Source organism: Haliotis cracherodii, unplaced genomic scaffold (assembly GCF_022045235.1).
Source record: "Haliotis cracherodii isolate W230 unplaced genomic scaffold, xgHalCrac1.p SCAF_24, whole genome shotgun sequence".
In the NCBI taxonomy this organism is placed as follows: Eukaryota; Metazoa; Mollusca; class Gastropoda; order Lepetellida; family Haliotidae; genus Haliotis; species Haliotis cracherodii.
The window spans coordinates 2,936,023-2,963,171 of NW_027266280.1; the positions used below are offsets into that span (position 1 = coordinate 2,936,023).

At 41.2% G+C, this 27,149-nt stretch overlaps 1 protein-coding gene across 2 annotated transcripts in view; it reads left to right on the top strand.

Moving 5' to 3' along the window:
* Positions 1 to 27,149, top strand: part of LOC139472333 (LIM/homeobox protein Lhx5-like) — a 57,483-nt gene that overhangs the window by 3,314 nt on the left and 27,020 nt on the right. For both annotated transcript variants that reach the window (XM_071254786.1, XM_071254788.1), the window contains exon 3: positions 10,905 to 11,503. In XM_071254786.1, coding sequence (XP_071110887.1) covers positions 10,905 to 11,503 — 599 coding nt within the window. The remainder of the gene's footprint in view (positions 1 to 10,904; positions 11,504 to 27,149) is intronic.

Here is a 27,149-nt window from a genome sequence, read left to right on the forward strand (position 1 = left end):
GTACAAAATGTCGAGAGTCGTTCCTGGCATGCTGTTACTCTGCACCGTTTCTAAACTATCCCTCAATCTTGCCCCGATATGCTATCATATTAAGGCTGCGCATGGAAAAGCGTTTAGAAATATTTGACGATTTTTTTTCTAAATATCATTCCCCCATTTTGAAAACTGCGTCCCATTCACGGCATCCGTCGGTCACATTGCGTGGTCGTGAATAAGCATTTACTCTGCGGCGACAATGCCCGTATAGAAACATCCCCGGCCATCAACGTCCGTATCGCCAACAATGAGGTACATTGATAACTCATTGGCATATTGAACGCCAAATGGATTATATCACTGATAAGGGAAACGCTAAGATAACATCGCCACGGTCTGGTGGATGTCACTACTTTCTCTATGTTCCGTCAACACAGCATAATAGTCACATCGAATAACGCGGACTGCTCGCCTGATGAGAAATCGAATCTGTTTTAGCTATCAATCAGATATGTTTCTGTTTGGTTTAGTGGAAAATACTTGAGAAAAATACTAGGATGTGCTTGCAGTGTTTTAACATTCACTGAATAAACAATGCGAGCTGGAATTGTTTAGGAGTGGACATATCTGATGTCACTTATACTGATAGCAGTTTGAATATAATCACCGTCGCCGTGTTCCGTGCAAATCTTGCGTCATAACAATAGGGGCTGGGAAAAAAGGGTAATCGTTTAAACTTTAGTCTTTGACATGTTTCATAAATAATGTGACACGTACAAAATTGTATTGAGATGTCTGCAGCGGGGAAAAATAATTGTTTTTTAACGAGATTTCTGAAACATTTATTCCGGAACAATAGCGTCAAAAATTAGTGGATTGCAAATCGTTTAACTCGGAGAATGGTTCAGCTTAGAAAGTATAGGTATCGTGGGGAGATGAATTTAGATCCTGTTGAATTATAGCGTTCTGTGTTTAGACCAAAGGATACCAAACCCTTCAAGCTTATTTTCAAAACAAACCACAGGCTAGTAGAACAAGGTGGTCATTGAACACATGGATGTACGTGGAGCCCCATCCACGCTAAAGCCTGGTAAAGGTGCCATGCGGTAGTACGATAAACAACATAAATATTCCCCATCAGCTGCTCGTGTGAGTTTGATGCCGTTGTACACATAGGGGCCCAGTCTACGGGTGGTATCCCTAGCCCTTTTAAGTTGCCCCTCTCACAGCGTTTGTGAACGGGAAACATGTATATGGGGCTTTTACAACTGCAGTGAACGTGTCCGGCATTGTTGCATTATGGCCGAGCGACAAATTTACCCGTGTTTTCGCCTTAGCGTTCTCTGTCCGCTTCTTTTTAAGCACCGAACCAAGAACGAATAAAACTTTACGACATCTGCGTACAAGTTCGGACAAAGAGATGCATCTATGTCGAGAGTTTAGTTCCTAAACGTTTATGTTACTTCTAGAACGCAAGGGGGTACACTCTATAGACAACCCATTGCTTCTCATAAAGAAATCACAGAGGAGTTTATACCACTGAAAACAATACAGTTGCGCTAGATAAAAGCGAAGTCTGTGAGATGGTACGTATTTTTAATGAATCGAGAAATTTTGGGCCTCTAAATAACACCGAAATCTTGAACACAAACGATGTGCCGCTTCGGCGGTTCCTCTAACAACCGGAGCACGTAAACAAGGAAATAAAAGTTATGTTCATTGAATAAACTTTTAGAAATTTATTAAAGGAAGCTTGTGCAATGGTAGATAATTTTACTTTGATCTCGGGCTATTTGAAAACATACATGCTGAGACTGAAACTCGCTATCTGTGCGGATTGTTGTGTTGAACATGTGCTTCGGGCCATTTGCCGTATGAATATCGATGCATGGCTGGGATCGATGCGTGATATACCTAGATGCACAACCAGGGTTCTGAGACATACATAGTGGTCCACCACGAATATTTCACATGTAGAATTGAAAGATGTAAATATGTATATCATTATCAATACAAGTTCCTGAAAATCTGTGATATATATTTTATTTTGTGATGTTTATTTAATTATTGTTTACGGTAATCTGTTTTATTACACTTCAATGAATTGATCGGAAATAAATATACGATTTAAAAATGTTAATTCAACCGAGTTGCCATTTCGTTATAATACGCGCGTGAAAATATACCCATAAATGATATTTAACAAGAATGATAAGCACAAAAGAATTGAACCGATGCAGGCATTGTGATAGCTGTCAACAAACGCGTAAACGGTTATGGCAGAAATGCGAAATTCTGGCTTATTAAAACACTCACCTGTCTGATGTCCTAACCAGCGAACACGGAGTTAGCCCCATCAAACTACTCGCCCTATGATGAACGAGGGGAGAAGAGATGTTCTCATCAAACAAGTGACTTGGGAATATTTTCCAAATATCCTTCCCTAACAGAATTTTAATGACCGTAGTTGAGGGGTTCCCCCATCCCCTGAAGCGGCTGGCTTGCCGTTTAGCTGCCCGAGAACGGGTTTACAGAATTGATGAGTGAAAAGTGCCATTTACTGCGAGTTTTAGCACTAAACACATTTATTTTCCCGACTGGTGAAAGTACTTATGTAAATATAGGCCACAAATAGCGAGTCTCGTGCAGCATTTTCATCACGTGTCAACTTATCGTTTTCCGTTTTTTGAACGTTCCGTCTTTTCTTTTTTCCATTACTATCGCAGATATACCGCATGTATATTTTTGTTTAATATAACGCTCAATGAGCTGATCATTATCAGAAGTTTCATTTTAATGTTTTGCGGGATTTCATGTTTTTAATGTGATGGAAATTATCACGTTAACATGTTTAATGACGTATAATTCCTACATTTGCCTCGCATTACTGTTTTATTGAACAGGTTTTAAAAATACCCACAAACAAACTCCGACGTGAGTTCAGTAACTGATGAGTGATGCGAGAAAAGAACCACCTAATTGGATATTTCAGTAGTTAAAATACGAAAATTAGTGCAAAATGTCTTTGAAAAATTCATGAGTATTTCGCCATAGTTGTGTGAAATATGGGCAGAGAGAAGATAGCACGTGCAAATTGTCACATTTCTCGCGGATGATCAAACGTTGTCAGTCTGTTAGTCCTGTTCGTGCTCGAATCTCTTTCACAACACACTTAACACTCATTTAATAAAATTAACTTACACAACTCAATCCTCCCATCTGTAATGTAAATTTAATTGGCACTGTAAATTGATGCGCGCGTTTAGAATCGTAATCAGATTGAATGCACCTTGTCACCAAAAGCGCTCTAATGTGTACTCCGTCTGATTCCTAGCGCGTGCATTGTAACGCGCCGTGGCACGTGCGAAAAACGCTATCTTTGCTTCAAATTGTTCATACGTGTATGGAGTTTCATTTCAAATTTCCACTATGACAGACGAAACGATTTAGTTGAATTGTTGTCATTAGGAAACATAGGGGATTCGCGACTATTGATAACAATCAGCCTAGTGACACCTCTCCTACCATAGGTTACTGTGTAGAGAGCAATAGTTTTTATTTCCTTTACATCGATCGATCTGTCGGTGATACTTGATGTCTTTGTTTTGTATAATATTTGAAAATCATATTTCAAAACCGATCGACCGAAATGAACCCTAGATAGTTAGGTCGTTGCTTGTCAATGTTTCTGTTTATGATTCCACATTTTATATACACCATTTTTATGAAACAACAATATTTAATTGATTATCATTCCATCTTTTCACCAACTTTTCAATCAATATGTACATTAATATGCAAATATTAGAAACAGTATAACCGAACTATTATATGGCTCACAACCATCTAAAACGTGCGCTTGTTTGGTTTAACTACCTATTTCCCTATCTGTTCATAAATTAATGTAATCCAAGCAGTGGTTTTCTTATCGCTAACAGCAGAGTGTTCACTTGTCCAATGCAGGCAAACTTAATGTTTGTTGGAATGGCATTTAAGTTTGAGTTATTTTGGGTTATTTCCCGAGGAATCATGCCCCCACGAACGCGACCGTAATTCCTATTTTACGTCCCTCGCCCCGGCCCGGGGTTGTGGCGTATGTGCGGTCTCCTAGAGGCAGCAACTCTATCGAACTGGAGCGAGGCACACCGTATTCTGTGAGATGTCGAGCGAGAGTCTTTGAAAGAAATTAAAGATCAAGTTTAAAGAATTCAAAGAAAAAGACAAGGGTTTGTTCGGTGAAGGCTTTGGAGTCAAAATCGTCCTAGGAATGGATTTTCTGATTGATTTCCCATTGAAAAAGGAGCGTCTCACGCGAGCGGGACTTGTTATCGAATTTGATAGGGGAATTGTCTTCCGATATTGGACGGGCCGGACCTGATTTACGCCAACATGGGCCCCTGTTTGCTTTAACCTCTCACGTTTGTTTGTCGTATTAAATTGTCGATTCGTGTCAAGTAGATAATACAAAATCAATGGGTCCATAATGGCCCTGCCTCCGAATTTGTGAGCCTCAATCCCCTCCCCTGCCCACAAGGCCCTGATCAGTCGTGTCCAAGACGTCTCCTGGACATGTGACTTGGACCACGAATCTAATTACAGGGGGGTGTTCACACTCGCCCGACCGGAGGCATTGTTAGCCCTGTGGGGGTTAAACTAACTTGGCCCAAGACACCTTGTTCAACGTCCTTGGTGCTAGGAACAGATTGAGAGTACAAATGTCAAGTTTAAAGTTGGTTTAAGCACAAGACCTGCATACTTCATGAATGTGGAGGTGTCGGGGTTTATGGGGCGGGTGGGGTGTATGGGGCGGGTGGGGACACGGTGTCTATGAGAGGACATAAAGCGGACACGGGAGGACATAGGGATCTTGGGATCAAATCGCTGGATTGTGCGTGGGTGTAACAAATCATAATAAAGTGTTATATAAAGGGTATATAATTTATATTCATGAGACGCAAATTAAAAAATAATCAAAAAGAAATTACATTATCAAAATGCATCATTTCTAATTCACCGAATCGCTACGAAGCTTAAGAATGCTACTCACTCACTCACTCATACATTGAAACTTACGTGTCTCATTCCCATCTATCTGATTCTGATTGAACCAATTTAACAGATTTGTTATTGGCGAAGCTCTTTGCAAAGCTGTTATCTAATATGGCGTAATGGCCGTGTTTCGGCAGTTAAGTAAATGAATGGATCTCGAATGTTTAATTACACATTATATGAATGAAGCTCTAATAATAGTCATGTATAGGTAATGGCTGATGTGCAATGTCCATCAAATACGGCTAGCCGGCTCCCAATAGGTGTGTATTTACATTCAAATACACAATCACAGGTAACGTATCCATTAACAGACGTGCCACGTGCGGCCATATTGACAATACACACAGAACTCTCCTGCGATTGTCCCACCGTTTTATCTATATAAATATTTGTCTAGTACAGTTTTACCCTAGTGTCCTTCCCAAATGCGTAGAGAGCCTGCCTGCGATAGACTGTTTGCATTGCCTCGCCATTTAGGCGATAATCTGATCATGTTTGCTTGTCATAGTTGTTGAATGAAACTGAATACTTGAATCGGACGCTTGCAGATGGTTTAATTGGTAATTCAAGAAGTTATTGTGAAAATTGTACGTTGTTATTATTGTAGATAATATCAGTTGGTTGTGATGTAATATTTCTAAAATTACAAAGTCAATTTTAAAGTCAGTTTGACCTGACAGATTTTACCGACTTTTGAAATATAAACTTCCATAGGATACTTCTGGAAATGAGTGTGAATATTTTATTGGGAATGATAACTACGGGGGTACTCGTGAATATTTCACTATTCTCCTCTTCTGTGTGTTGACAGTCGTGTTTCCTCACGTGAATATTTAATTCGTCTCAATATTTTCTTTATTGACCAATTATTGTTATTTGGTTCCGTGACTTCTGCTTTGGGATGCGTCTGCGGTCCTGTGTTTGTTTTCCAGTTCCGGTGAGGGTTTTATTCAAATTCTGTCCCTTAAGACGGAACGGGAATATTTTTCTTTGAGCCTCGGACGACAGCAATGGCGTGCTACAGAGGAAATATTGACTACTCCTGGAGAAGCGGCCCGTCTGTCGGACCGGGATCTCCCGATTTGAATGGCGGACTCTCCCTGTCGACTTTCTGACTCATCCACTTCTTTGTTTCGTCGTCATGTTAAACCTTTGTCAAAGGACGAAAAGAAGATCAAAATAACGCCCGTGTTGCCTCATTTCAAAGGCTACTGCTCTGGACTAAAAGAAACTAGGCAAACAAACTGTATCTTACTTTCCCGCCTTTTTCAAAATGTCGTCTGCCCAAATCTCGACCCTTCCCTCGTCTCTATCCAATTATTCTTCCAATCTTATGACATTTGGCTGGTCGGTTTGTACGTTATTCAATTTACAGCATCACTTAAAGACAATCATTCATAGGGGACTCGGTCTTCATTCAATAACACATCGGCCCCTTGGTTCCAGCCGTAGGCAGAAGCCCTGTGGGGTCCTCGCTTCAACCGTCATCAGGCTAACCAAATCTGTGCAGCACCCCGGGGCAGCAGCTACCATCTTGTCAAACTCCATCTGTCGCCATCCCTGTCACAGATTTATAAACAAACTTGCATGTTCTGCATAGTGCAACTCATCGATCCTAAATACATTCCAGTCGTCAGTGTGATATAACGTGAAGATACGACCACTAATGCTTGTATGTCAGTGTGATATGACGTGAAGATACGATAACTAATGCTTGTATGTCAGTGTGATATGACGTGAAGATACGACCACTAAGGCTTGTATGTCAGTGTGATATAACGTGAAGATACGACCACTAAGGCGTGTAAGTCAGTGTGATATAACGTGAAGATACGACCACTAATGCTTGTATGTCAGTGTGATATGACGTGAAGATACGACCACTAATGCTTGTATGTCAGTGTGATATGACGTGAAGATACGACCACAAATGCTTGTATGTTAATACATAATCCTCCTACAACTTGATATACCTTTATAATATCTTAAGGACATGAGTCTAACATAAGTCGTCTCAAAGGATTCGATAGTACGAACATGTATCTTGGTTATTACGCTATTTATCATTACTTGGACAGATCCACGGTATATATGTATAACTATATTTACTAAACATTGCCTGTTTACTCCAGTGTATAACAGTAGGTTATGTGAGCGACACTTCTGGCAATGGTTTATAACCTAGATGGTGAATTTACATGCATTACGATCAACAAACCATTCGCTTTTTTAAGATTAACACCCTTTTCGCTTTTTTAAAGATTAACACCCCATTCCCCCTCGTTAAAGCTGAGCTGGGTGTCCATCAGTCACGGAGTAGGATAAAACCGAAATCGCTGTGCGAACTGTTGGATAAAGCTAGATACACAAATTCGCTGCGTTTATTTCATGCTAACTAATTTCCCATTAACAAACCATTGTTTCATCCCACAATGGTGCTTAAGCATAAATAATTGAACAGATTTAAAAAGATATTCCGTGTTTTAGTGACAACTCGCAAGTCCGGAGAGGCGAGGCCAGAGCCGATTGCCTTGTCCACGTGTTTCCTCATTGTCATTCTCACACAATTACTTAAGCGACGATGGTAAACTGTGGTTTGGGGACACTGAGACAATAATTTGTGACTAATTTGTCAAATCGTGGACACCGATAACTGGATTTGGGCACGATACTGCTCTCAATTCGTCCCAAATTGAACACCTTGGGGGCTCGGTAATCGCGTTAGCTCGTAACAAGCATTTCATCCATAGCGCTGGGCCTCACCAAGCGACTAGACAATATATAGCGAACAAGTCAGCTATTTTACTGGGGGTTTATCAGTCAATTTCCGTTCGTTTCTCTTCCTTCTGAAGCTTTTGATACTGTTGTTTGATGCCGCAATCGCTAACGTCATTCCTGTAATTTCGTTTCGTTTTATTTTCCTTGTGATGAACGCATAATATGCAGTATTACCCCATTTGCGCTTCTGTGTTGTTGCAAAAGTGATCACGATTTTCTAAATTGATATAAAAACGAATTATGATTTAATGTTGCGCTTATTGAGAACGAAAATTGAACGCCATGTTTTTCACGGATATTATTGCGTTCGGTGCAAAGCTGACAATTCTGAAGACACAAAATCGTATTTGACAAGTACTGTGAACCCAAACCTACAGTTTTAATGACCATTTCAGTCCCATGGGTAGAATCACCACACGGTTAATGAACATAACTGTTATGTTCACGAAGTAGTTTATAACAAACACTTTGAAGTCAGACTTCTCTGAAACTAACAAATTATTAACTTGAATGTCGCAGACGAAAAAAAACAAAACCCGTAGTGAACCGAGAATTTCCGATTGACTGATGTTTAAATGTATATAACGCTACTGTTTATGCTTGTTTTCAGCGAGCGATCGATGTTTTCGTTTATATTTTTTCTCATCAACAATGCTATTGGCCTACTTCATTAAAACTTCATGGATCTCATTAAAACTAACTGATATCCAATTTGGCCCTCTCAAAGGATGAGACTCGGTCGACACGGGTGAAACTCTCGGACAATACGGACAAAACGATATTTCAAGATTGGCTTTGATTTGTCTCGTTGAGGGAGAGTTTACGTTAAGTTGTTGTGACACGCTTCTTATTTATTATGTATGGGTTGTTTCAACTGTCTCGTAGTGCTCCGCTGGTAGGGGCCTTGATTTATTCAAACACGTATATCAAAGACACATTTTCTTTAATGCTGCACATTGAATTAAACCAGTGACCTGATCGGTATGACGACAGTCTCAGTTGATTTACAACGAAATCAAATTTATAGGCATTTGTACGAAATTAATAAATTATGGGATTTGCATAATTTATCATTTCACTACATGTGAGATTTAACCTGGCTATCATCAATAAACAGTTGTATGAAACTGAAAGAAAAATATTTTTTTAATAATTTAAAAAACCCGCTAATGCTTCTCATACTGGAATCAGTAGCAATCAGCTACAGTAGCGTTATCATGATTATGTGTGTAACGATAATAACAATAATTATTTGTTAGCATATTTACTAAATCGACATCGTTTCATGCTGTTTTAATTGTCTGTAATCTCCATTCAACCACAGCCTTCATTTGTGGTGTACACGGACACATAGTCACACTAAACATTGGCTTTGTCCACAGCTACCCCTTTATTTGTAAACTCGCCGATTAGCCAAGGGAACCAAGTATCAAGCTGGAATAGCCCACTTAGGGGGTCTACCATTAACTTTCCGTCAAACGCAAAGTGAGAAAAAATATCATACTTCGTTTAAGAAATTCAATAGAAATTCGAAAATTGGAATTCGTTTTGAATAGATAGCACACTGTTAGTGTTATATTTTGTTAAATTTGCGAAAAGCACGTGTTCACGATGCGTAGTGGCCTGTGAGAGATAATCACCTAACAGTTGGTTATGCGATATTTTGATTACACTTTCTCTTCCCTGTGATTATCCTTTGTGGCAAATCACCTAAAATGTATCGATCTTGTTCAATCATAATTTCCTTCCTTCCTGAACCAACCCGTTCATAATCATGTTTTTTCCTAATTAATAATTAATTTACTCCTGGGATTTTTTTCATGTCATAAAACAGCGGGATTTTATTGATTTTTTTATAGATATTAGCCACTAAAAACAAACTATTATATTATCCTTTCAAGCTTCCTAAAAACACTTTTCCTTTTCGTGTTTTTTTTATACGCAGGCATTGCATTCTGGATTTGTTTCCTCGGTTTTCTCGTCATAACTGGTATGCGAGCGTCGTTGTTAAGATACGCCGTTAGCCCCACATACTCAATTCAAGCATTAAAGAAAACAAACTTTGAGGAAAGAATTCGCGATACTTTGAGAGTGATATAGTGGAGGCGAGAGAATGCTTTTTACCGAATCCTTCGCCATATTTCACTTTCCGCATCAGCTGGTGCCTGTATCTGTGACAGGCTGCAACCGAGCAGCATCGTGTTCGGCTACTAAAACACCGTCATTGGGGAATAAGTAACATTTTTTTACCAGTCCAACAAAACGCATCAACAATCCGTCCCCGCGATGTTGTATATTGTGACGTTGACACAGTAGGGTTGGCCACTTTCTCTCCATCACACTGACTAACGACAAAAGTATGTGAATCATCGCCCACGGATTGTTTGCGTGATGTGGTCGAATGGATTCAACATGACTTGATTTCCCGTCGTGTGCGCTGGCCCATTTTAATTTCTATAAAGCTGTGATTTAATATTAAATATATGACACGTCTCTTGTCAAGTAGTATGCATTCCTTAAATGTTTGGACTGCGATGTTTCAGCTTGGAAGGATGAAGATGGCTATACGTATTTAATATACGCTGGGTTTTTTCAATTACAGCGACACTGTTTAGACACCTGTACTGCTGATTAACGGTCGTGTGTATTTATTAATGCCAAATGGGATTTGAAGGCGCTGTTAGAGCTATTTAAAAAAGTGTTTAATAAAAGGCTATGCTTGTGTGATTTTACATATTTCAATACACTCCAGCATATAAATCAATAAAAACAGGTTAACGTTATGATGTGTTTTTTAAAGTGTGATGGAATTTGCGGTTTGTTCAGAACAGAATTATCATTCGTCGGGAATTTTGGAATTCCATTAATTTGGGGAAGCTGAATATTAACGAATATTATATTCAGATCTTTAGGCAGAGGCTAGAGGTATTACTGATAATAAATAATAACATTCAATTCAGTGGGTGTAGAGTAGTTGCAGTTTGGGGCTCAGCATTGAGAAACTGCTGCTGTGCTAACGCGAAATATCATACTGTTGGTGTTGGTGTTGCTGTTGGTGTTGAAGAGGTTCAGATTAACAATTCCTTCTGTTGTTTCAGGTTCAGACGGCGAGGACGAGGGCGACCCTGACAGCGGCATCGACACACAGGGCAACATCTCCGACAAAGACTTCGCTCTAGAAACCGATAATAGCAAAGAAGAGAAAGAAAATATCATGTCGGGTATTGGGAATAATAACAACACTAACTTCATGAACAATAACAACAGCAGCAGCATCGGGTCCAACCCCGTGTTGTCTCCGACCCTAAATAGCCCAGCGCCTATTAAGGAGGAACCTCTACGGCCGGACAGCTGTCCTCTGGACGCTAGTCCAGCATCTGTGGACTCCAATGCGTCTGTGGGTTCGAATCTTGGACTAGACACATCCAGTGGTAATATTAAATGTAACGAAAGTACAGGAAGCGGAAGTCCTCAGAGCGGTACCCAGGGGAGTGGGGGGCTCGGGGGGTCGACCGGATCCGGAAATGGCGGTGGCGGAAACACACAGGTTGGGGCAAAAAGACGGGGCCCAAGAACCACCATTAAGGCGAAGCAGTTGGAGACTCTTAAAGCAGCATTCGCTGCCACCCCAAAACCTACCCGGCATATACGTGAACAGCTTGCTCAAGAGACAGGGCTCAACATGAGGGTGATTCAGGTAAGAGTAGGTCTTGCATTAATCTCTGACTACGATCTTTGTATTCCAGAAAGGCCTCGAGTCGCTCAATTCGGGGGTGACGGGCTTGGCATTGTCAGCGCTATTGTCGCGAGTGTCAGCTGAATTGAGGGTGTCTCGGTCTACCGTAGTGGCCCCGGGGTTGGGGGCAAGAAACGACCTTCTGTGCCATCCTGGGGGACATGCTTAGATGTCACATCTCGTCACGCCTTGGTTCACGGGACTCGTTTCTATACGAAGATACACTGGTTATTTTGATAAGAAAAAAAAATCAAAGCTATTCCAAATAGTAAACCCTGTAACCAAATTTCTTTGACCAGTATTTGTGTTGGAAGTGTCGTCACTATGCGAAAGGCTTGAGTCTATCACAGGCCAATCCGCAGTTTCCTTTAGTGCTTTTAATAATGTCACTTTTCAAGTGCATTGTCGGACTTTCTATTGCTTTTGTGGGCTGAAGGGTATCACGAATTTCGAGTGATTGTACGCTTATTCCTTGCCTGCTACATGTATGTGTGCCCACTGTCTCTTTTATCACGATAATACCTTATAATTTGTAATCCCATTTCCATTTCGCTCCCAGTATTGTCCTACTGAAGGGCTTGGATGTAAGAATGATAAACCAGATGTATAGACATACAGATTCTCTTTATAACCTCTTGACGCTCGAGAACTCACACCTCTGTTGAGACTTTTAAGGTGAAGAGCCCAGCGCCTCTTTCAAATTTTTCACGCGAGGGTGTTCAACAAAAGCTTACACTCCTTTTTGAATTTTATGGTAGAAGCTACGCCAGTCTTTTCAACCTTCTTTCTTCGAGAGTGAGAAAGGGGAGAGTATCGCGTCATATTGTAACCTTGTAATCATTTTTTCCTAAGGTCGCGGCCCGCTGCATAAATGTTTGTGAATATTCCGAGATTAGCAGAAACAGTACCGCGAAGCGTACACGTTGTTTCATTTTAGGGTGTCAGGTTTCCCCCTCACTCGGTTTGCTGTTGAGCTACATCCTACACTGTCGTAAAAGCCGTTTCTAACGCGATTTCACCTCCTCGCGGAGACGATACGAATTAAGAAAACGGTCATTCTGCTAGAAACCGGCCGAACTCATTAACCCTAAATATAAACTCCGTTTGATGTAAACTTATGTCGTCTAAGGAAAGAATTCTTTCCAAATGTTCCGTTTCTTTTTGGACCTCTCGGGGCTTTTAATATGAGTTGCCCTCTGGGTGGTATAGTTGGTAGATTGCTAGAGCCGAGGTTCTTTAGCATAACCTACACCGGGCTTTGTTTTCGTACAAAGACACGCGTACAAGTCTTGTTCACGGAGAAATCAGCGCGGAAATTACATCAAATTTTATGACGGTGATTCTGCTGTAAGATAGGTTTTATTGTCTCCCTTGGCTTGTTTATTTTCCGTTACAATGCCTGTAGGGATGGCAGGCATATACCGACATTGTGTAGTCTGCTAGGGGATATCAAAGTGTCTCCATGCGAGTTCAAGTGAAGGAGCCCTCTTCGGTTGTACAATAGAATGTATGTCTAATGCATGTAAAATGAGATCAAAGAAAACAACTCTGTGGCAAGTTATGGCAAGGCAAAGTCCTGAAAGAAGTTAGATACTAGTTTTTAGACTCCATACATTTTTAAGTTTCATATTGACGTCCCGCACATCTTGCTATTTGGGTGGGCTGGGTGCAAGACATGGTTTATATCATAGCATTTTCTCTGTTAAATAGAACTTTTTATACCTGCCTGTGTATGTCTGGTGTTCTAGCAAAGTTGCCAAACCCGGAATATCATGGTTGTTTTTATTAATTATTTGATCACTGCTCCATAATATCATCTGGAGTGTTTAGGGAAAATATTTTTAATCTAAATTGAAACTTATTCGAAGAACATGGTTACAATTCATAGAAGAAATACCAATTCAATTGCGTACAATGATGTTTGAGTACATGGGTTACAATGATGTTTGAGTACATGGGTTACAATGGTGTTTGAGTATGTGGATTACAATGGTGTTTGAGTATGTGGATTACAATGATTTAACACGTAATAAGAATCAAACTACAATACAATGTATAGTAGGAGGTGGGAATGCTGTAGTGGGGGCTCTTCATGGTCTGATCTCGGCTTGATTACCGAACAACGGAGAATCAAAAGCGCTTGAGTTGATTTCCAATTCCAAGACTTCCTTTCCAGCGAGCGGTGGCGGCCTGTGTTTGAGCATTCTAGCAAGATTGTTTAATTTCATCGCCCCAGGCGTGATGTATGAAGAGGGAAGGCGATATGTTTTTCGAATCAAAGGAAATGGGGAAAATTTGGTCCTATTTATGGTACGAGCGATGTGTATGACAACCATTTCCTTTAGGGACGCACACGAGAAGCCATACACATAGACTCCGTTTCGCGGACGCGCAAATTCGGAATCCGCACGTTCGGCCCTAATGGCGGACTGAATGTGAGCAGGCGAGGGATCGTGGCTCGTCGTTGGCCAATAGACTTTGAAAAACGATCTGGAAAACAGGACAGAGACTTTATTTGCGTTAATTACTGTCAAACGTTTTGTGTGAGGCGAGCTAACAGTCTTGAGTTAACGGTATGGCACGCACCAGTAGGCCCTAGTTTCATGAGTGCTGTTAATTGCAACTATTAATCACCAATGGTTCGATAAGGTCGCCAATTAGGGAACAAAAATCGCGCTACTTTCACTTGTGGTGTGTTCTTCTTTCGATTAGGTCAAGTATTCTTAATTTACGGACGTATGGCAGCAGATTAGTGTAAACTCCCCGTCATCATCAATCTGTCCTCGCCCCGACTCTCCCTCTAAACACGCTGAGAGATTAAATGAATCTCTGACAACAATCCTAAAGATACGGGAAGGAAGCCACCATTACGATAATTTGTCTTTTCGGCCGATACCATGGCAGGATAATGGTGCCATTAACTCTGCAAGGATCTCTGGGTTCCAGAGAGGATGCAGACCCTTGTCTGGATCAGACTGTAAAAGATCATCGGGTTTACTGTTAAGACAGCGTGATGTATATCTTTAATATTGTACAAATGGACATTTTGTAGATAGCGTATTGTCAACACACATTTGGCTGCATATTGTTGCTTAATTTCGTGAGGTTAAGATGTGCATGTTATCTTGAATTGATAGAGTGGTTTTCTCACAGGAAGGTTAATAGTTTCTCAGTTTCTTAGTTTCTGTGATAAGGGGTATGTTTTGTCGGTTTATCTTGAACGAATAATGGATGAAATACGACCATCCATACTATTCCGACGACATCATAAGTATGTGTTTATGAATCACTATCCAGTCGATGATACCAGGTGTTCACGAAAAGTTAAGCGCATCCTGCCCCACCGGCGGCACCTGTCACAAACACATGCAGAGGCAAGTCAAGCATTCAGAACAAACAAGGGGACACATGGTACAGGTTATAGATTCTGAATTTCGCAATGAAGGCTATGAACCTGTTTCTTTAACGTGAGAATGATAGAACGATAAAGGTTGTGAAAAGTTAGCACACGTGATATTAAAAGGAGTGACGAAGAATGGCACTAAACATGGGCTATTTTAGAAACTATATGTCAATGAAAAAACTGAGATGTCGCTGCGTCTAGTCATGGGGCGAGATGCTGGCTAAGTGGGGCATAAACATGTCACTGTTTTGGGGGAATTAAACATACTACATGATGACAGAGCAGTCGAAGTCAAGACTGTGGAGGCGACGATTCCCACACTCAAAACTCGATAACTGTCCACTCGTGAAAACGTAGCGGAGAGTATAGACACAGTGCGCATTTGTGGAAAATAAGATATAAATAACCGTCTCAAGTTAAATTGGGGGGAAAGGCAGATAGGAGATAGGCAAGATATCCCTAAGCCTTGTTGCAGGGTCCACCAGTAACTACGGTTTATCTCACACTGTAAACAAATGCCGGCGATAGTCCACGCCAGGCTTTCATGTCGTCTCATGTGAATCGACCAAGGTCATCCAAGTTAAAAATCATAAATTTGAGAGTTTTGGCGTATAACACCATTGGTACGTAGTCTTGATGGAATCGCGGAGCGATACCTCGGTGATACGGCCAAAGATAGTGCGCGTAACGCTGTTTGCCGTCCCATTACTGCTGCCCTCCGCGCGGAGAGATACGTAAATTTGACTCGCGGAGGGTCTCATGGGAATAGGCCTATCTTGGTTCCAACGAGGCTATCTCAGTGCGAATATCATAGAAGGAAACAATAATCGCTTGTTCTTTCACACCATGTGGCAAGAAAAGGATATTTATGAGAGATAAGGGTGGAGTTGAATTTCGGCGAAGCTCGAATTTAACACACGAATGTGATCTATGCTTCGACACATTGACTAAGACAAAGGCAGGGGTACTAAAGCATACCCCTGCCAACGCCCCCTTCACACGCTGATCCCCTTTGTCCCTTATTAAGTGTCCTCGTACCCCCTTTCATCAGCGACTGCTATAATGACCGCATACTCCCTATCGCTTTAAACGCTGGGCGAATTACATAGTGGACAAATTGATCTTCAATGGAACGTGTAAATGGCGGAAGCTTTAAATCACCGCGGATGAAAGGGATGGGGTGGAAGTACGGCGTTCTCTTCTCGTATTCAGGTCGACTTTTCACACATACTTAACCCAGGCTATATATTTCGACATGAAGTGACTATTCTCTTATCCTAAATGTTCTTAGATTAGGGGGATGATGGCGTTAATCTTTCCATATATTTCGCATTATATACTCAAGTGAACTACAGTACCAGGTGTAGAAACATCAGTGTAAACATAGGAGACACGTGTGTGTGCGCTTAAGTATTATTTATCAAGAGGACGAGGATCACTATGCGGGTTAAACTGTAATACATATCTCACATATAAGTGAGTATTGTTTTATACCGCTTTTTGCACTGTCCAGCAGTATCACGACTTCCACACATTAACAAGCTCCAGTCGTACACGAGGGCTGTATCTGAAAGGGGTTTAATTTTACTAAATAAAAACATGGCTCACTTTGTAGGATGATTGTAACATATATTGATATCCCTATCAGTACAGGAAACAATTTGCGTCTCTTATAAAACCAACTGTAAAGAAACTAGATGGTCGTGCAGGGACATCAGTATACGAAGCAAGTTACCGCGAGGATTGCCCTGTGAGTTGTAGGGTTGTGTGCAGGGTAGGTAAATACACGTCGCGGGGATTCTAACGTGACGGGTCATTCAGTTTACTCCGCGACGTAGAACCTGACCCCTGACCCCTGACCTTCAAACTATGTCCTCTGTTGACACAAACCGACATACGTACACGAGTTCTAGGCAAATACGGATGATGTTTGCAGATTGTATGCTTGTACCATTTGCTATCGATTTCCCTCAATGCAACCATACACACGGAAGCTGACACGGTGCTCTAATACAATGCGCATTTCTCTTGTCAGAATTTTAGTTTGAAACTTATCAATCAGATTTTGATAGAAATGACTTCACAATGAAAAACCTCAAAAAATGGATTAAACGTTTAATGCCAATGGGTGCTGAAGTCATCTTAAATAGTGTTGGTGAAAGGAAAAACGCTGTGCGCTAACCGACGAAAACTCAAACATCATTTCCGTACCTTTAAGAAATAAATGTTAAAACTGAATGTATTCATCCACATTAAACTTTATGATACATACATTGCCTGTTAAAATAAATAGAGCTTTATACTATTTTGTTAGAATTACATACTTCGCCAGTTGTGTACACAATTTTGTCTAGCCAGGGAAGAAAGCTAGTTATGTCATGGTTTGTTATTTATACATTAAATAGGTTCGCGTGTTCTTCAAAGCGTCAAAAATTAAACATAATATCGTAAAATGATATTAAAGTGTGGTTTTGTCTAATTAACTTATTGAGGCTTTGATCAGCTGCTTTATGGGCGGTATATCTGTTCTGTCGGGTTAGGTATCGCATTAACATACACTTATACACGGAGGTTACACACGTTTATGACGTCTACGGGTACAGATGTCAGTGGAAGGCACCCGAGCATGGTATATAATCTGTCGCAAACAGTTCACCCGACAGATCGACAGAGCAAGCAGTCAAGCACAGCTTTGCCGAGACCTTTGATTCGGAACAAAGATCATCGATGTGTCAAACTCACCTGAAGATATGTCGGCCAATTTGAGAGGCGCGGACTGTGATATTCTAATCACTGAATAATTGTAAATTATCAATTTACTGAATCATAAATATGGTTTATTATGAATATATTATTGACAGGAACGGACAAGTTATTTCTCGTTTCGATCATGTTGAGTTTGTTGGTTTAATTTATTTACATTTGAAAGCGAATGGTGATGATGATTAAGATACATTTTCTTAAAATATTACCTGGTGATGCAAACAGTTTTATGACACAAACATAAACGAATTCTTAGAGAAAGTACAACCAAATTTGTTCTGTAAATCCATAATATAGTATCAAATATGCTAAAATTGTGTTTTGTGGAAAAAGGTGAGAAGTGAATGCTTGTTTCGGCTATCGAGGAGCCGTGTTTCGATCGATCTGGAGAGTTTACTCTCAGTCGCACACTGTAAAACACACCTGTTGTAATCTCGGATTCAAAAGCTCAACCAAAAAAACTCCAGGCAGGGCTTGCACTTCTATTTCCCCCCAAACGATTACCACCAATGCAAGTTCAATTTTCAAGTGACTTGATCCGACTTGACGAAGGCTCAACAATCTTAGAAGAGGCTTTGTGTGAATGTCGAAAATCACGTGACTCCTTCACGTGCATTGATTTGCGCATGCGCGGCTATTTCCGACATCGATTCTGGCGCTGATGGTGTCAAACTTTAATTGATTTGAATTGGAAGTTTTCGAAATTCGATCAGAGCCGTCCAGAGCGAAGTGAACAGTATCTTATCAAGTTTTCTTTCGGGTCTGATTTGTTCACCTCGATGTTCTGTAGAAATCATGTCCTTTTCACCCGATGGTATTTTCTAAACGAATATATAGTTTCGATATGGATTTTTGCAAAATGAATATACCCTCACTTATGAAGGTTCTGGTTTATAAAGGTCATTAATTCACATTTGTAAAGTACAGCGTCCAGTATTGTACAATATAGTTTATAACAAGATGCCAAGAGATGAAGATTGAAACGCATGCCTATTAACGTACATTTTTAATGTAGCGAAGTTACCATGGGTTGAATAAACAATATGATTTCTATTCTTCTCCCAGCGCGAGTCGTACGGGGTCACCCCGGGATCAGACGAGGTGTGGCAATCGTTTGTTTAATGCTTGTAGAGCCAATTCTATTTATTGAAATATTAACTAGAAGTTTATTGTATTCACTGCAGAATAGGATTTCAAGGAGTAGTGATTTTTTAAATTATTCACTGGGATTCTTTTGTAGGGTTAAATGTGAAAGTATTTTGAATGTGAATCTGACTGAAGCGTTCACGGTCATGCCTGCTTACATCTTTTGTGTTTCTAATACTTTGGCAGATTTATTAATTGCTTACGGAGTTATCACTGACGTTAATGATGTCAGGACCTAATGAAATATCTCCTTTAAAATAGACCACGTCCGTTTTATAATTCCATTAATTATTTCTATGTATTATGGAAACAGTTCTGAATGCAACAGAACTGAAATGTTTCACGCAATGATTTTGAAAAAAATAGTTCCTGTCGTTGTGGAAGTCATTATGGCAAATAGAAAACCAATCAACCAGTTTGACGCACCGAAATCCTGCCACCATGGCCCGTACATACCTCCATGTGAAACATCGAACATGTTTACGACATCTAGACCCCTTTACGGCATGTGTATGCGGATAACGCCGTTTCAACGCCGTCTCAGGGCAAGGTTGTATGGCCGTCTGCAGTTTCCACATACCACATGGGTATATGCAGAAACATATATATTTAGTTTGCAAGGTACATACGACCAGAGCAGAGGAATACTATGCGTTATAAATCAGACCTGCGCTTCCGAACGACTCGGAACGGCGATTGAAACATCGTGTATTCCCGTCTTGGCCCTTTGATGTCCTTTTTAGAATGTGTGCGAATATGTTTGTGTTGTTTTACGGCAAGATTCCCAACACTGGATAGGCATGCACGGGTTTGCACTACAACCGGCGTCAACGTAACTTCACGCCTTGCACGTGCGTTACGCGAGGTCCGTGCCGACTCTCGTGCACGAGGCGAGTGTGACATATGGACCCAAAGGCTGTTGTATATTTCCTATCAAATTGCCTCTGGTCATTGTCTCGCATCCCTGGCTCACAAGCTCCGCTCTTGCTTCAAAGCCCTCAACACTAACACACGCTTCAACATTTTTAAACAGAGTTTGGTTTCTGTAAACCGTTCCTACTGCACAGCGGAAACGTGTTATAATCCTGCCAGCCTCGTAGTCACAGCTGTGGTAGAGCTCGGGTCTCTTCCAACGTTTGTGCATGACTTGATGAAAAGGGATGTGGTCTCTGGTCGAAGCGATTCACTCTCAGCCCTCCATCTTTTGTCGTAAGTATACGGCGTTACAGAATCGTTTAGCGGATTCGCATCCCTGTGTGATATAGAGATGTCCAATATAGGGTGTCGCTTACTCCACCAGGGGTATTAAAATACCGGCAACCCGCCGTTGACAGTTCGCGAGGGTGTTGGGTAGCTCCACATCTTGTCACAGTTGCAACTGGGGTGTTGAGAAAGGGATCTTTTCTTGACGCATTCAACTTTTTAGGAGGAGAATTTCAAGTATTTTCATGAAAAGCACGAATTGCTTGTACTGCCGTCGTATTGTCACAACTCGGGTCAGCGAATGCGCGGCGTTTGCGGTAACGATGTCCGACGTTCAAATATGTTGTTTATCATATAAGAATTTTTTTTAAAAGTCAAATTATATTTTTTTTAAACTGTAATTGTGAATGTAACATTGTTTGGAATAAAAAAATGAAATATAACTGATGTATCACAGGATATATTTAAGATCAAATATATTGCTCTTGGGTTGAAGCTGTAGTCTGGTTCCCAGTTGCATGGACTGACAGGGTGACTGTGCTGTGTGAGGGGTCGAACTGGTAAAAGTTATTCAACGATAAATGGGGTATGGACTCCACCGATCCTGTCCTACTGGTGAACGTCACAGGGGGATCCTTCACTTCATGAATGTATTGTTAGCTGGAGTTTGTCATTGAGAGAGCCCCGTGTGTTTGCTAATGAAGGGACAATGCATGTCTGTTGCCTTGTAAGCGGGACGGACGAACTCGACTGTTGGAACCATCCAGCGAAAAATCGAATTATTCCCCTCGAGACAACGGTCATACTATTGTCGCCATGGCAACACTGAAACGAATGACACCCCTTTGACCGGACAGTCTGTCATGGAAAAAGTAGCTGACATTCCATGTCGAAATTGCTAATTTGCAAATAAAATATGTTCTCATCTTTTGCCCTTTAGAATAAAGCCCTTTGGTTTTAGCTTGTGTACGTCACTCGAAGATATCTGATGTTACGTTCCTGGGCAGGTTATGTGAAAGTTTTACAGAAATCTAGTTCTTGTCTGTTCTGCTTCAGTTACAAACATCATTTCCAGTCTAATACTTTAGCGCTGACACAGATTCCAAAATAATGACTCGTTTAAACAGCAAATCACGAACATAGTTGAGTTATCCCCCCTTCCCAGAGAATTGTAGAGATTCGATTAGCTTCTACCCTGCGGCGGTCGAGCAGAGCTGACGTGAGACAGTCGGTCTCGTACGGGTTCGATCCCCATATGCCCTTGGGAGGGAAATCGCATTTATGTGTCTTCTCTCTGATCGCGCTGGTCACCGCTAGAGGGGTTTCTTTCAAATAGTCGTGTTTTTTCTTCTGTGGAGAAACAAGAATTGACGTTTTTGACCTTTTGGCCTTCAAATAAATCAATGTTTTCTCTTTTGAGTCGAGGGTTTGAAGGGCGGGAACGGGATAAGGTAAAATATTGATGGAACTGAACCTATTCAAGAGATTTCATTAAAGTGGCCAGATCAGCCTGAGCGGAGGAAACTATAATTAATGCAATATAAATGCAATTAGAAAAATATACAATTTTTTCAGTTTCAATTGAACTTGGTGTCATGGAAATGAGCAGAATGCATCATCATGTAAATTTCACTGACTTTGAAATATTTTCCTGAATAATATTTTCTAGTTCTTCTATTATTCCATCGCAGTCGCTGTTCTCCAATCGTCATATCGCATGATGAAAGACGGAAAGTCCATCGGAGCATATCTGCTTGTAGGCGGCCGCCATCTTTGTTTTTCAAATTACCTCAGTTCGATGTCGCCTTAAATTCTCTTGAGGGGTCAATGAACAAAAATATTTTTTAGAAAATGTGTTAGAACACGATTCCCGTGGCTACCTCCCGGACAAAGGCTAGATACAGGATCCATCATTGGCTATGCAACATGAGACTTGAGCGTGCCGAACAGACGACATCTTTGACCTTTCCCGCCATTTCTTGCTCTCTCCTCTCCACTAACGGCCTGTTTACAAGACCGTGTCTTATTCGGTTTCCAGATCCGGTTGTGACTTGCCATCATGTCAGTTACCATTGTTTTCCGTATTAATCATGATATTTTCATTGCTAAGGTTTCTGATGAACATCTTGCAGCGTGTCCAAATGTGAAAATTATTCATATATTTTGAAATAATACCATGTCTTTCTCCTTTATCAACGAATGACCTTAACGAGTGGTTGTCAGATGTTTGCGGATTGTTCAACACATAATTTCCAGTATAAATGGTGTTGTACTTGATGTCAATTTTATTTATAACTCAAACACGAGAATTGGATTTGAAGCGGTTGAGACCAAAAAACTTTCGCATTAGTATCTTTTTCTCAGATTTTCTAACAGCAATTATCCTGGTTTCGAATAGGTGAACTTCAGTAATGTCCAAAGACTGTTTTAAATTGAGATGCCGCCAAGGTGTCTTAAAACCTTAAAGCTCTTTCCTTTTCTATTTTCGTTTTAACACTTCTTAAAGAGCAGAGCCTCATTTGCATATTTCCAATCAGAACGTTGTTTGAAGTGGTGATAGAGTATTGATTGGCTGGACCGGACGAGTGTTATCTCATGCACAATCGAACGGACTGCCTATGTTTTCTGAGTAGAACAGTGTGTCAGTCTCTTTAAGGCAATTCGCAATTAAAAAGCAGTTGATTTCTCTTGTGTGGAGAAATTACCAACACAGAACTACTTAGGCGGAGCGTTTTCCGGCGTAGAGGAGTAAATCGCCGTACGCGTGCGCATTTGTCTATCAATTACAGCCATTCCCCTTTGAAAGGCGACGACAGAACCTCCATAATAGAATTGCCGTTCGTCAACAAACTACAAACACGTAGGTAACAGAATTGGCAAGTTTGAAGCGTAATGGCCGGCTGATTTGGTTTCCAGGCATAACATTGCCACAACGTTTGCCGACGGTTCGGCCAGAGCTGCGAGATCGTTAATAAATGGTTTTCTAACGCTACTGGTCCCACTCGCGTGGAAGCTGAGACCGCGCGGTTTGGTCCCCAGGGTCTCTAGTTCTCATTTCACCAGTAACTGAAGCATTTAGGACACTTAATTCCCAGCATCTGAGTCCGCTTACTCGACGCCGGTGAGCGTCTGTCGTACTGAATATGAATGTGTCTTTAGCTGGCGTTTGTGAGCGGGACCCTGATCCGTCAAGGCAGTTAGTTAATCCTCCAGATCTGAGACGGGAGGGGGAAGGGAAACTTTTGCATTTCCCCTAAGATCGCCATTTGAATATTCCGTGTATGATAACTACAATGTCTGGTTCGTGACGTCAGCGTTCTCATACCGTGTAAAAAATAAATAAAAGTGGGTAAAAAAATCAAACTGAGCTCCATACTTTAAAGAACGTTTTCATTTCGGAGTAATTTGATATCTTGATTTAGCTAGCCATAACATCAAACATCAGCTTACCAGCGGAACAAAAAACGTCAACACTGACCCATTTTGCCAAAGTAGGTCACGGCGGAGCAACGTCAAGAGGCTTGACTATTTCTCAATCTTACCGGTAGGACATGTGTACAAATCCCATCTGAACATTTTACCATGTGAAACAGGGTCAACTTTCTCTTTGAAGCGTCACACATCTTCAGATACTTTTATTCTTCCGCTGGAACTACTTTGCCCCTTGTTCTCGGGATTTCCTCACCTTTTCAACTCGAACGCTCCCTCCTGCTCCCCCTCCTCATCCCCTGTCACCGCTCTCACGGTGTTATCGCCAGATATATTCCTTCCAGCTTTGATCTCAGCCCTCCTCAAAGAGAAGGGCCTAGAATCATGGGTCTCCCACTTGTCTTTGTTTTGTAATCCTACGCCTAGCGTTGCTAGCCTTTCACGCATGCAATGGTTCTCCTAACCACGGCTGCAAGATGCGAATAAGGTTTCACCTTTTCGGATACGAAACCATAACATAAATACAGAGGTGGAGAAGTTTCGTCGGTAGAGGCACTCCTTAGTATAACGAAGTGCTGTTTGCAGCCATTTGGAATGTATCAGCGAACAGGGAAGGTCCACGTATGGAAAAAAAGAACTTCTTCGGATTAAATTTAACGATACATCGCGTTAATTTAGTTTAAGATCGAAATTGAGAATTAAACATTGTGGATTTATGTTCGTAAAATGTGTATTTGGTAAATATGTTAATTTTATTACTATTTTACACATCGGCTTTACACATTCAGACACAAAATAAACAAGAAAACGTGACGGGTAATAAATATGATATCTCGAAAAGACGATGAACCTTTTTGAATTTTGAGAATGTTACGCAGGGCGGAAAAGAAACTGAAGAGGGCATGTTGGATGTAGTTATATAGGGGTAACAAGTTTGTTTCCAAGGATGCAAAGACTTAACAGAAAGATGCAAGAGACATCTATTGCCGACCCGTGCACTGAAAATGTCCCCCACCGAGTTGAGGTCTATTGGCACATTTAGAAACCCCACCCCTCCTCCCGGAGTCTCCCCAGGGGCCATTGTGGTTCCCGACAGGGGGTGCGAGATGCGAAGACAGGGGTAAAACGACCCCGAAAACCGAGCCAGACTGCCACACACGATCTCGACAAATAATGTACCTTCACATCGCACTTTAAACAACTGGATCTTGAGTTAGACTACTCCGGGCTGAGAACAGTGGCGGTGGTGAGGGGCTATCTTTGTTATGTGTCGTTTTCAATTTGAAGCTTTGATGTACAAAGAGGAAGCGAAATGGTTCTCTCCATCACGGGGGTACATTCAAAGACCCCCTCCTGCTGGAGCAGCAGCCGTAGCCTGCCACATACTAGTCCCCCGCCACCTACCGCGGGCAGTGTATCTGCCTTAACTCACTGGCGCGGATCACACCTCGGTCCTAATCCACCTTGTTTAACATGATCAACTCCCCTATATGGAATTGGAATTTAATGAATTTCACAAATGAATTAATAGTTTTTGTGCGAAATCTTTTTAAATGTCAATCACTCAAAAATAATACACCCCCCAGAAAATGATATGCCAATCAACAGTGCCAAACAATTGCAAATTATTGGCTAACCTATATATTAATTCTGTTGGTTCGAATTTGTTTCTCAGAATGATACAATTGTTGACTTACCTATTCTAAAAGGTGTTTTTTTTAATTATTGTCAACATTTAATTTCACGAAATATTGTCAATAACGAACTTAATGATAATAAATAGTAGATATAATGGTAATGTTTCATGAAAGGCATTGATTGTAAAGATCACTGATCATATAACAGTTATATACCCTTCAGAAAGGGTATATGACAATGTTGAACCCATTATCCCTCTTGCATTAGGCGGTATATAGCAATGCCCCAATGATGCCCTATAGTTCATGCTTAAACCCCAGTGTTAAATCTGTATTGATATCTGTCTTAAACCCCATTTCACAGCGTATTGATATTCGATATAATCATGCTGTTGTCCTGATATTTGTTTTAAACAACTAAAACGTATCACCTATTAAAGACAGAGGATATTATTTGCTAGCGGGGAATTAACACTACGGGATTGTTGAGATCAAAGCAATCGTTTCTGAGCAGCTCATAATGTTAAAAGGTCTTCAATACGATTTATGATTCTTAAACCAACTTTTATCGCTTGATTCTGCTACCCTACTGCTAGTTTTAAGCCTAACCCGGGAGGGGGCTGGGAGAAGGGGATGCGACAGGGGGGATGAGCGTTAATTTTACTGATTAGCCGTTTAATACTTTGCCAAGCGCTGCAACTGTCGCCTAGTGTAGGCCTGATTTAAGACAAGGGCTGGCAAGAGGGGTTCGTAGTGGGTAGCTTGCTGAACAAATACCCCCAAGGCATATCCAGGCAGAAATAATTCCGTGGTGGAGCCATTCTATAACCTCAACTCACACACGCACTGGCGGGGGTTTGTTCTTGTAGAATCGCCCTAGGGAGCGTTCCGTGGTGTAGGGAGACCCTTTCCCCCTTTTCTTCAACTGTAGAAAGCTGAACGAGCAACAATGGCAGCAGGATGACAATCGCGGGTTTGGCTCATGGCCTATGCCAATTCAGCTGCTCTCTCTCGCAGAGAGAATCGCAAGGAAATTCTATCTGGGAAACTGCGACAATGGGCTGAGAGAGTGTAAATATGTTATTCTTGGGATTAACGCTGTCGAAACAGGTCTCGGCTATGAAACCGAGCCAACATGGCCCCTAGGAAAGTGCTGGTCAGTGTTACATGTTTGTAACTCGAGATGACTGCAAAGAAAAGGCAAATTTGTATTGTGAATTGACGCTCCAGCCGGGAGCTCATTCCACACGTGACGGAGTGGCATGACACTTTAAAGATGTAGTTGGAAGCATGTCGTGGGTGGGGGAACTCAATAATTGATCGGGAATCGCAGGATAACTGTCATTAACCAAATAGACACCAATAGCTGCTCTGATAAACCCTTTCCTCTCATCTTCAGAAAGGCTTTTGTCTAAGAATTACATTTATTTGATATTTAAACCTGTCTTCATTACACGGCCCGGTGAGCATGTATGCCGGCTTGGCACGGTAATACCTGGTTATGACATACAGGGTTCGTAAACATAGGGCTGCTAATTTTCACTCCCATAAACATTCAATTCAGAGGTATTACAAAAGATTTGAAATCACGGATGCTACGTGAGCAGGATCGGCAGATTCCGGGTACGGAGTTCAGATCAGTTGTTATGCTTCACCCTTGTCTTGGTCCAATCTGTAGTCATCTCTGATTGCCGGCATGAATAGACTTTGGTAATGTAGTGATTGAAAACGATCTGAATGGGAAGTCAACTGTTTTGTACAGGGCAGTTCAGCAGTTTAACTGTTGAAAGGACCTGTAATTGGCAGTAGTTGTGTGTGAAAGGGTCGGCCTAGGTGACACCGGGTAACGGTGTAATGATAGACTTTGGATATTACAATCCCCGTTAAACTGTCTCCTCTCCTGTCTTCCCTGTGATAAGCCTGCGAGTCCTGTCTCAGTTTCGTGGTCGTGGTGGCTGGGGACATCTACAGCTGTAGAGTCATCAGAAAGCCTGACTTTGCTGCAACATATACATTATCTGCAATG